The 12,574-nt window shown below is 40.7% G+C and overlaps 1 protein-coding gene across 4 annotated transcripts in view; it reads left to right on the plus strand.

Annotated features, from left to right (window-relative positions):
- DCDC2 (doublecortin domain containing 2) overlaps positions 1–12,574 on the plus strand; it is a 150,891-nt gene that overhangs the window by 120,061 nt on the left and 18,256 nt on the right. For all 4 annotated transcript variants that reach the window (XM_059880647.1, XM_059880649.1, XM_059880650.1 and 1 more), the window contains one exon: positions 2,414–2,514. In XM_059880647.1, coding sequence (XP_059736630.1) covers positions 2,414–2,514 — 101 coding nt within the window. The remainder of the gene's footprint in view (positions 1–2,413; positions 2,515–12,574) is intronic.

A 12,574-nucleotide genomic window follows, 5' to 3' on the forward strand; every position in this document is an offset into this window, starting at 1 on the left:
ATTATAAGCTATTTTCCTTGCCCCTTGAAGTGTCCTTCCCTGTACTTTTCTTAGCTCAAGAATCTCTTTGTTGAGCTTGTGACCAAAACTTTCTGCATTTACTCCAAGCTAAACATCAGTACATGAGAAAATCACCACATTTTCTGTTTTGTTTTTCTTTATTCTTTCTTCTGATATGCTGAGCTGCAATTTCATTTTGGATCCACATTTTCAGTCATAAGATTCGATGGAGTCAGGACATAACCATTAGACCAATTAAGTCCGACAGGGAAAGACAAATATCACATGATATCACTTATATGTGGAATCTAAAATATGATCCAAATGAATTTATTTACAAAACAGAAAGAGACTCACACACACACACACACACACACACACACACAACAGCAAACTTATGCTTACCAAAGAAGATAGCAGGGGGAGATAAATTAGGAGTTTGAGATTAGCATATATATACTATTATATATAAAATAGTATAGATCACTGCAAGGAGATCAAACCAGTCCATCCTAAAGGAAATCGTCCTGAATATTATTGGAAGGACTGATGCTGAAACTGGAGCTCCTATACTTTGGCCATCTGATGAGAAGAACTGATTCTTTAGAAAAGACCCTAATGCTGGGAAAGATTGAAGGCAGGAGGAGAAGGGGATGACAGAGGATGAGATGGTTGGATGACATCACTGATTTGATGGACATGAGTTTGAGCAAGCTCTGGGAGTTGGTGATGGACTGGGAAACCTGGCGTGCTGCAGTCCATGGGGTCGTAAAGAGTCAGACACGACTGAGTGACTGAAATGAACGGATATATAAAATAGATAAACAACAGGGACCTAATGTATAGCACAGGGAACTATATTCAATATGTTATAATAACCTTCAGTGGAAAAATATGGAAAAGAATATGTGTGTGTGTGTGTGTGTGTGTGTGTGTGTAACTGGATCACTTTGTTGTATACTTGAAACTAACACACCATTGTAAATTAACTATCCTTCAGTAAAAAATGAATTAATCTAACATGTCTAATCAGCTTTGAGGGCAGCTCTGTTATTCCTGGTTTTTAAAAAGGATAGCAGAGAAGTAATTAAAAAGGAAAATGGTTTCTCTAGGAGAAATGAAAAGCACTGGAGTTTGGTTATATTTCCTCTCTCCCTTCCTTTCTTCCTTTTTCACTTGGCCGTACCTCCTAAGCTTCCACAGGGCTCTATTATAGACCTTATTCCTTTTACATCAGGGCACTTTATTGATGATGTGTATATATTTCTATCTGCTCATTAGTCTATAAGCAACTTGAAAGAAATCTAAATCTCAGTTATATCTTATATGGCCACATTGGCTCCTATTGTGTTTCACATACAATTGAGCCTCAGCGAATGTAAAGTTGTGTTTTATGCTTTATGAAGAGTGAGTTCACAACTTGGACAATATGAAATATTTTCATGTGGAATGTGTTAAATATTTGTGCTCTGAGAGAGAAGTTTCCATTTGAGAAGTAGAAGGGGTTTTTAAGACAAAAGATGAAACATTTTCTAGACTGTAAGGGTAATCATATGCTGCGATAGATTATCAGAGAAGGAGGTGGGATCTCCATCCCTGGAGACTGTAAATGACTGGGCAGAGAAAACATCCATGAGAATGACTGAAGCATTAGACCTGTCCTGAGGCAAACAGATAGACAGAATGACAAATGGTCCTGTGATTCTTTGATTACTTGGCCTGTGAAGAGAAGACAGAGGGAAGATGTTGAAATGACTGCAAATATGGAGAACAGTCCTTATTGCTTTCTATAGGAGAACAAATCGAAGGAGCTTAACCTAACATCTTAAAGATCTGGGTTATGTTTTACAGTTAAGGATTTTAAGACATATATTGTGAAAATCCTGTGGAAACCTGCAAAATAAAAGATTGATTTGTGTGAGATACGGAGTTAGCTCTGATTCTGTTGCAGTAAAAATATTTTTGATGTTACTCAGAATGGAGAGAATTGTTCTAATATATAATTTTCAATGTATAGCATTCTTTTGGGAAAGGCAAAATGCTAAAAGTAGTATTTGCAAGCACCAAGCATCATCATTGCTTCATGGCTAGGAGGAGAGAAAAGAGATAATAGGTGGGAAATCTTGCCCTTCTAAATATCTGTGCAGGATTGTGTTGTTTTAATCAGTACCAGAAGGTGAGGGGGAGGCTGGGACATAGCCCTGCTCCTCTGGGTCAGCCTTGTGTTGGTCACTGAACCTTTTTCCAGTGAAAATCTAGAAGAATTGGAGGCTACAAAAATCTTGCCAATACAAGGGGAACCAGAATACCTATGAAAAAGAATCAATAGGAATTTGATTGTAATTTCAACATTCAGCCACATGATGTCACAATTGGATTTTGATTTTCACTGTGTATTTGTCTCAAATTATAGATGAAGGCGTTTTCAAAGCTGGAGAGGAGAGATCAGAAACGCGGGGGGCAGCTGAAGTCCAAGAAGATGAAGACACTCAAGTTGAGATTCCAGTGGACCAGGTAGCCACCATGCCTTTAAAAAGACGTGTGAACCAATGACTACCATTTTCTTTCAAGTTTTGTGGGTTGCTGTTCTCATGCAGATATAAGTTAAACCTTCTCAGGTGCTAGCTATGTGACCGAATGACCTTAGAAATAAAACACCTTCAGTTTTTCCTAGTATTCCTACAAAGAGGAGCCATTAGGGCAGTCTTTATTACAGAAAGTTGTATATCTTTAATAAACAGCACTGAAGAATGAGGTGGGTTGGAGTCAGGTATGAGAAACAGAGGGAGAAGGTTTGATACAAAAGAGCATTGGCTTGGGGGTTTTATCTAGAAAAAAAAGTCCTCCATTTAGAACAGCAGTTTGAAAGTGTTGTTGTCTTCTGTCCTTTAGGGTCCTTGAAATGGCTATGGTTGGAATTTGTTTTTCGTGAAGGAATTGCTTACATAAATGCAGCTCAAATATTTGCTAAGTATGTATTGATTTTCTTTTTTGGCCAGTGGAACACTGTGCTGTAGAAGTGTGTGTGTGTGTGTGTGTGTGTGTGTGTGTGTGTGTGTACACGCATGTTCTTAGAGAAGAGACTAGTATTCATTCTGGCTAAATGACACAAGAAATAAAAGTCATTTAGGCTTTTTAATACAATTCAGTCAGGTTCCTTACAATTCTAAGTGGAGGATTGGAATTTAAGCGAGGAGGGGGAATTCATAATCCCAGCCTCAAGGGAATACAAAATCACCAGAAATTGCCACTTGTTCTCTGGCTATTATGTGATGTTTCCTTTTCAAAGAGCAAATTCCACGATCCAACAAATTCCATAGATGATGTTCTCAGTTGTGTTTGTCTTACCAGTGCAGCAGTGAAGTTACTGCCTGATTATTCCACAGGCATTTTCTGTAAGCGTCGCCTTCCTGGGGAAAAAAAGCTTAGTGTGTTAAAAATCACACAGATTTCCAAAATCCAACTTATTACCCAGGATTAGCTACAACTAACAATTTTTCATAAACTCCAGTTGTAGGTATTTTTTCCCTGAGGGAAACTGGGATTTTAAGTCTTCGGTGAAGCTGTAATTGAATATTATATTTTAAGACAAAGAAGATCACGTATGTACAACACCTAATAGCAGTGGGAACCAAGACTAATTTATATTCCAGAGTCAAAAATGCCAAATATCAAGGGAAGGTCATAGCATTATTATGGAAGGGAGATCTCTCTGTTAATCACTTAAGTTTTGTAATCTGTGATAGGTATTTCTTTGCTTGTTGGATGATCACCGGGAAGAGGAGGGGCTGTAGGGGAAATTGATCTCGATAATACTTGAACAGCCTTGGAAAGAGTCCGCAGAGCTTGATTTGACACCAGAATGCTAGCCTATTAAAAATACAAGTATGCGAGAGAGACTGATTAAACAGATTGCTGAAGGCTGGGCAATTTCAACACATTGATGTCAGTTTGAAGAAAAGAAAACCAGGTAACAAAAGGTCAGAGTAGGTTTTGACCTATTTAGGTATTTCTTTGAACCTATTGGTAATGGAGCTGGAATTGTCTAGCTCAGGGGGTTGGCACGAGATGCTTATGAAGTCAGGTCTTAGAATCATTCTCTCTGTGGCCTGGTAATCTTTGCTCCATAGATCTTTGCTCTAAGCAGCTATGTCATAAATACTGTGGAAAACCAAGTGAGAGTGTGGAGACATTAGTGTAAAGCTGACCATAGTAAGAACAGAAAAGAAAAAAGTGGAAGTATTAGTCATTCAATTGTGTCTGACTCTTTGCAACCCCATGTACTGTAGCCTGCCAGGCTCCTCTGTCCATGGCATTTTTCAGGCAAGAATACTGGAGTGGGTTGCTATTTTCTTCTCCAGGGGATCTTCCCTACATAGGGATCAAACTCCGGTCTCCTGCATTGCAGGCAGATTCTTTACCATCTGAGCCACCAGGGATGCTGAGGACCTGCCCTAATGGTGATGTTCGTGAAGCAATAACTACAATTTATTCAGTACTTACTGAGTGCCAGGCACTGTACTGGGCACGTTAGCTCATAGAATTGTGATGACAACCCTGTAAGGTAGGTCTTATCACCCCCACCTTATATATGAAAAGTAAGCTCCTACAGGTGGAATTACTTGCTCATCAGTTGTACTGTTAAGTAGAAGAATTGGGATTTGTATCCAGGTCTAACTTCAAAGCACAGAAGTGATCTGGGGAAAGAGTATTAAATGCCCTCCTCCCTGCAAAAAGTTAGTTATTAACCCAAGGAACGGAAACAATTCTTGCATAAGAAAGGAAATGTCCATCATATACTCCTGGGCTCAGCTATTTCCTTTTGGGGCCTCCCTGGTAACTCAGCTGGTAAAAAATCCACCTGCAGTGCAGGAGACCCTGGTTCAATTCCTGGGTCGGGAAGATTCCCTGGAGAAGGGAATCTTCTACCCACTCCAGTATTCTTGGGCTTCCCTGGTGGCTCAGACGGTAAACAATCTCCCTGCAGTGAGGGAGACCTGGGTTTGATCCCTGGGTTGCGAAGTTCCCTTGGAGGAGGGCATGGCAACCCACTTCAATATTCTTCCCTGGAGAATCCCCATGGACAGAGGAGCCTGGTGGGCTACAGTCTATGAGGTCTTAAAGATTTGGACATGACTAAGCACAGCCTGGAGAATCTCAGGGACAGGGGAGCCTGGTGGGCTGCCATTTCTATGGGGTCGCACAGAGTCGGACACGACTGAAGTGACTTAGCAGCAGCAGCAAGCACAGCACAGCAGCATATTTTTTGGGGGGGCCATACCTGCTTAATTTCTTTGGACTTGTTTCTCATCATCTCAATGGTTCGTGTTGTAACTTTAGTCAAAGGACCATGAAGAAGGGTGTGTGTGTGTGTGTGTGTGTGTGTGTATGTGCGTGTGTATGTAAATATCAAGTGCAAATTGACCAAGTACTTTATACATGTCTGAAAAGCAGATCTAGTTTCGGAAGTGAGGATTAAGGCCTCTGTTGAGAGGCAGTTCACCATCGATCTCTGGTGTTTTTGCATGTTTTGTGAGTTGAGACACAGATTGCCTTTTTTTGGGACTGCTTTATCAAGGATATTTGCCTGGTGAACAGCCTCCAAACACAGATAGTGACTTCCTCTGGAACAGTCATTCTCAACTGAAGGTGATTTGCTTCCAAGGGGACATTTGGCGATTTCTGGGCACACTTTGGCTCATTATAAATGATCAAGTGCTACTGACCTCTAGTGGGTAGTGTGCAAGGAATCTGCTCAGTATCTTGTAATTCCTCACAACTTGACTGTCCTCACAACAAAGAAGTATCCAGTCCAAAATGTCAACAGTGCTGAGATTAAAAAATTCTGGTTTGGAGCAAAGGCTAGGTTTGTTTATGGTTCAGTTTAATAAAGATAATACCTCCCTATAGTGCAAAGGTCAGGTAGGTTTACTATCCATTATAAAAGATGTGGTGCCATTGAATTGGGAGAAGGCAATGGCACCCCACTCCAGTACTCTTGCCTGGAAAATCCCATGGACGGAGGAGCCTGGTAGGCTGCAGTCCATGTGGTCGCTGAGAGTCGGACACGACTGAGCAACTTCACTTTCACTTTTCGCTTCCCTGCATTGGAGAAGGAAATGGCAACCCACTCCAGTGTTCTCGCCTGGAGAATCCCAGGGACAGAGGAGCCTAGTGGGCTGCTGTCTATGGGGTCGCAGAGAGTCAGACACGACTGAAGTGACTTGGCAGCAGCAGCAACCATTGAATTGTATGCTGAAGACTAGTTAAAATGGTAAATTTTTATGTTTGTTTCATGAAAATAAAAATATTTGGAAAAAATGATTTGGATTCCCTAAGCCTGGGGTTCTTCTGCTGTAATGCAAGCCACCATGTGTCTCGCCCCCTTCACAATGCCCTGTGGGAACGGAGCCTTGGGCAGTAGGTACAAATGCCAGTCCTCTGGCTACTGCCGTTGCTGTGAGCAGTAAAGTCCTTTGTCTCTGAGCCAGTTGTCTCTTGTCTTCTGTCAGCATCCATGGAAAGATGGCAGGCTAATGTGTCAGCTTGTTAAGTATGGTAAAATTTTAGATCTCTCACAGCCTCTGCATCCCATCTGGCTTTGTGTTTGTGTGTTTAAGTGTGTGTAATGGGGTGTTGTGTACTAATTTCAGCTAAATCCATGTTTGAGCTCTGTCCCAAGGTCTAGATGCCTAATTTTTTTTAGAGACAAGTTAATAATCCTGCATCTAATACTGCCAAACCGGTGGGAAACTGAGGAATATCACATTCTTTCATGGATTTGGGGAGGCCAAAACCAGCTTCTTTTCTCAAGGAGGAGTTTAGGTCTCATAAGAATAAAATACTCTTTTAAAAAATAATTTTTTGCATGCACATTGCAGATCAGCCTGGTTTCCCATAAGCAGTGAAGGAAGTGCCTGATTAACCAGTACCTGTGATTGTGTGCCCTAGCACTGATGACGCATGTGTCAGTATGCTCCATTTATAAACGGATGCTTTTCCAAGCTAAGGAGGCAAGAAATGAGACTGTTCCATTATAGATAAGTACACTGTCTCTAGTAGGTAACGATCAGGCAGGAGAAGCCACCATCTCAAAAGACACAGGCACATAAATACCTATAGAATAGGGTGAGAAGCAATTATATTTTGGGTTTTGTGCCTTTTGAGAAAAGAGAGCAGAAAACGTAGATAGTAACTTCAGAGTGGTCTTGGATTGTTTTATAGCATTTTCCATCCATTTGTAGTAGATTTTGAGTAAGAAAATGGCAGCCCACTCCAGTTTTTGTGCCTAGAGAATCCCATGGACAGAGGAGCTTGGCAGGCTACAGTCCATGGGGTTGCAAGAGTCGGACATAACTTAGCAACTAAAACCACTAAAACCAGTAATAAAATGAGAATTGCAAGATTTTTTTTTATGGTAAATAGTTTCTTTAAATGACATTTAAGCCAGCATCATGAACCCAGGAGCAGTGAAAGCTTTCTTTTTTTAATTGGAGTTTTGATATATACTGTTTTCTTATTGACTGATTTAAAACTTAATAAATCCTTAATAACAAAGTTGCACATATACTCTTCTAAAAAATCAACCAATCTAACAAAAATTATGACAAAAATAGCAACCACTTGCCCCAGCCGTTCCCACCTGGATTCCTGCTCTACAGATCTGATTTGAGCTGTTAGCTATTTCTCATCAAATACATGGCTATGTTTCTAAACCACATGTTCTCTTCACTCTATTTTAATACCTCTGAGATCTTTGAGCCTTACAAGTGATGACATGTCATAGTTTAATTGGCATTTTAAAAATTCTTACACTGTTGGTGGGAATGCAAACTAGTACAGCCACTATGGAGAACAGTGTGGAGATTCCTTAAAAAACTGGAAATAGAACTGCCTTATGATCCAGCAATCCCACTGCTGGGCATACACACTGAGAAAACCAGAAGGGAAAGAGACACGTGTACCCCAATGTTCATCGCAGCACTGTTTATAATAGCCAAGACATGGAAGCAACCTAGATGTCCATCAGCAGATGAATGGATAAGAAAGCTGTGGTACATATACACAATGGAGTATTAGTCAGCCATTAAAAAGAATACATTTGAATCCGTTCTAATGAGGTGGATGAAACTGGAGCCTATTATACAGAGTGAAGTAAGCCAGAAGGAAAAACATAAATACAGTATACTAACACATATATATGGAATTTAGAAAGATGGTAACAATAACCCGGTGTACGAGACAGCAAAAGAGACACTGATGTATAGAACAGTCTTATGGACTCTGTGGGAGAGGGAGAGGGTGGGAAGATTTGGGAGAATGGCAATGAAACATGTAAAATATCATGTAGGAAACGAGTTGCCAGTCCAGATTTGATGCATGATGCTGGATGCTTGGGGCTGGTGCACTGGGACGGCCCAGAGGGATGGTATGGGGAGGGAGGAGGGAGGAGGGTTCGGGATGGGGAACACATGTATACCTCTGGCGGATTCATTTTGATATTTGGCAAAACTAATACAATTATGTAAAATTTAAAAATAAAATAAAATTAGAGGAAAAAAAAAAAATTCTAAGACATATAACATAATGGAGATCCTTCTAATTGGTGACATCTTAAATATCTTCTTTTACTTTTCAATTTAGATATTATTTATTAATTTTACCTGTAATGATGATGGAAGATGATTATTTAGATCTCTTACCAACCCCTGCCTCCCCCCTCCCCCCACCAAATCAGGCCATATTCACACACACACCTTTCTCCTTCTTTCTTTACATTCTAGTTTTATAATAATTTTTTTTTTTTCCAAATCAGTGTTCTATCTGCACCTTATTTTTACTCTGGAAGTATTATTTTAGCTGAGCCATATAGGATAGTCACTTTTTCTTTCTTGTGTAATATTGTTTTCCTCCTCCCTATTTTAGTAATTGCCTATGTTTTTAAAAAAAATTTTGTTCTTAGTTTTCTAAGTTTTCATTTGATTAGTTTTGTCATCTGTGTAGCTATTTCCAAGCCATCTGCAAACTACCAGGACGGGTTGCTGCTGCTAAGTCGCTTCAGTCGTGTCCGACTCTGTTCGACCCCATAGACGGCAGCCCACCAGGCTCCTCCGTCCCTGGGATTCTCCAGGAGAGAACACTGGAGCAGGTTGCCATTTCCTTCTCCAATGCACGAAAGTGAAAAGTCAAAGTGAAGTCGATCAGTCGTGTCCAACTCGTAGTGACCCCATGGACTGCAGCCCACCAGGCTCCTCCGTCCATGGGATTTTCCAGGCAAGAGTGGGGTGCCATTGCCTTCTCCAGGACAGGTACACAGTGACAATAATAAATAAATCTCAAGTTCGTCTTTTCCTCAAGCCCTTCAGTCATCTGCCTCAGTCATCAGGCTGGTTAGTTGGTTTTTGGATCTAGTTTTTTGAATTCTCCTGGTATTTTTCTTCCCCATCATTTTGGGAAGTTCTTTTGCTTCTCCAGTGGGTGGATTCCCTATTAGATTCTGCATCTCCCTCTTTCATGGTCATACCTTTGCTGGTTTTGTGGAGCTCACCTCTAGCAGCTGCCTGGGAAAAGTTTCACGGGAGGCACTGTCATTTCTTGAGACTCTGCATGTCTGAAAATGTCTTTTTTTTTCTTTACTCAAAATTGATTATAAGCAGGACTAGATATAAAATTCTAGCTTAGTCATAGCTTCTCTCAGAATCCTGAGAGCGTTGCTCAACTGTCCTTCCCGTCTAGAATGGTTGGGAAGTCTGATGGCATTCTGTTTCCTGGGCCTCTGTAAATAATCCTTTTTCTGTCTCTGGAAGCTTTTAAACTCTTTTCTTTGTTCTAGGTGTTCTGAAAAGTTTCAGTTACGTGCTTTGGTGCAGGTCTTTTTATTTATTGGACTGGGTACTTACTGGGCTGTTTTATTCTGAAGACGTTTATTTTTCAGTTCTGGAAAAAAATATTTCTTAGGTAATGTTCTTCTCTCCATTTCTCTACCTTTCATCTGAAGCTCCAAGTATTTGGGTATAGGACCTCCTATATCTTTATGGATTTTTTTTTTTTTTTTGCCATTTTTCTCAACTTAAAAAAAATCAACAAGCTTCAGAATTTATTTTCCATCTATTGATTTTTTTCAAGCCATTGCAGTTTTAATTTTTAAGAACTCTTTCATATTCTGTGACTGTTCCTTTTTATAGCATCCTGTTCTTGTTTTATGTATGTGATATCTTCCCTTCTCTCTCCAAGGATTAATCTATTATTTTAAACTTTCTTTTCCTGAACTATGTTTGTTTCTTTTTTTCCCTCATTTCTTTCTGCCTTCATGATCTCTGTTTCCGTGTTAGAGGTTCTCCTTGGCTGTCTGGTTAGACTTTTTAAAAATTGCAATATATTTGACATGTATCATTGTATAAATTTAAGGTGTATGTTTGGTTAGAGTTTAGAGTGAAGCAACTAAACTCTGTTTAGCTTAGGGAACGCTGTGTGCATTGGCAGAGCTCATTAAGCTAATGAAGTTTCACTCTAGTGGTTGATTTTGCTATATTTCATTGGCATACCTCCAGCTTTCAATATCTGTGTTATTCCTTTGGGTTGGTCTGTTTCTGTTATGTAGAATTTTTCAATCTCTTGTCATGATGGTGTAAGCTTGGCTGTGAGCATTTTGGGATCTGACTGTGGGAAGGAGGCATGGATACCTTAAGTAAAAGACTGTTAAAGTAGAGACGTTTATTCTTCTGGGTTTCAGTTTGGTGTCTTTGTTCTCACTATGCTTGGGTCCAGCCTCTCTAAGGTTCAACATCTTTAAAGAATAAGCCTCCTTTATTTCTCCAAGGGCAGAAAGGGTATCTTGGAAGCCTACCTCCTTCTTTCAAAGACTCTAAGCCAATCCACCTGTTTCTAGTTACGCTTTATGCCCATTCTTTCGGAGATGGATGGTGCCTCCAATCCCTTCTATAGTTTTTTCCAACATGCAAAGCTTGCTTCTTGGCTCTCCCTCCCTTCCTACAGACTCAAATTTTAGCTTCCTCAGTTCTGCTGTTATTGGCCCCATATCCACTGGCTTAGACAGTTTCCCAGGTTTGGGGGCTGGGAAACTGTCCCTAGAGGTTCGTCCCTTTAAAAATTTCCCTTACCTAAATTTTAGATGGGAATCAGAAGACAGCTAAGAAAAAAACCCCACACATTTGTTCAGTCTGCTGTGTTTAACCAGAAATCACTTTCACACTAATTCATCACTGTGAAAATAAACTGTCTACATACTCTCTGCACCTTGGATGACAGACTAGCAGCCTGTGACCAAGCTCCTATGAGAATCTTTTTGGCTGGCACAAGGCTTACAATATAGAATCTCCTTAGTGGGCCTTGTATGCTCTGTCTCTCTCTCTCTCTTTAAAAATTCTTTATTTATCTATTTTTGGCTGTGCTGGATCTTTGTTTCTGCACAGCTTTTTCTCTAGTTGTGTCAAGTCGGTGCCTACTCTCTAGCTGTGATACACGGGCTTCTCATTGTGGTGATTTCTCTTGTGGATCATGGGCTCTAGGGCATGTGGGCTCCAGTAGTTGTGATTCGTGGGCTCAGTCATTGTGGTTCCCAGGCTCTAGAGCACAAGCTCAATGTTTATGGTGCACAGGCTTAGTTACTCTGTGGCATGTAAGATCTTCCTGGCCCAAGAATTGAACCCATATCTCCTACATTGGCAGGCAGATTCTTTACCCCTGAGCCACCAGGGAAGCCCTGGGTACTCTTCTGTTTATCACAGGTCTCAGCACTCCCTATTACCTCACACCTGTCCTGAATTACACATTTATGTTATTTGCCCAACCCCTGGGGTCATTTGAGTTTGTGATGCATGATCTACACACACAGAACACAATGGCATTTTAAAGAATCTGCAGCCTAGAAGCTATCACCAGAAATAGGAGGTTTGAAGTGCAACTATGCCCACTGACATAGTTTTGTCCCTTTTAGAGAATGAGAGGTCACTTACAACTTCTCTTATGAATGATAAGGTCAATGGAGAGCTTGTTTCTGTTACTTGTTCACATGCCATAAAACACACAGAGAAAGATGAAGAAGGCTGTTGCTTCTGACCAGACCCCTAAATCTACTTCAGTGAAATGGATTTATTAAATCAGTGAAATGTGTTTATTTATTCCTTAAGAGGTTATGGAAAAACCTAAATGAACTTTTTGGTCGGTCAGCTCAGTCGCTCAGTCGTGTCTGACTCTTTACGACCCCATGGACTGCAGCATGCCAGGTCTCCCTGTCCATCACCAACTCCTGGAGCTTGCTCCAGCTCATGCCCATTGAGTTGGTGATGCCATCCAACCATCTCATCCTCTGTCTTCCCCATGTCCTCCTGCCTTTAATCTTTCCCAGCATCAGGGTCTTTTTCAAGGAGTCAGTTCTTTGCAAAGGGTGGCCAAAATACTGGAGTTTCAGTTTCAGCATCAGTCCTTCCAATGAATATTCAGGACTGATACATTAAAATAAGGGCTTCCCAGGTGGCTCAGTGGCAAAGAATCTGCCTGCCAATGCAGGAGATGGAAGAGATGAGGTTTCAGTCCCTGGGTAGGGAAGATCCCC

The sequence above is a fragment of the Bos taurus genome, chromosome 23, assembly GCF_002263795.3.
Source record: "Bos taurus isolate L1 Dominette 01449 registration number 42190680 breed Hereford chromosome 23, ARS-UCD2.0, whole genome shotgun sequence".
In the NCBI taxonomy this organism is placed as follows: Eukaryota; Metazoa; Chordata; class Mammalia; order Artiodactyla; family Bovidae; genus Bos; species Bos taurus.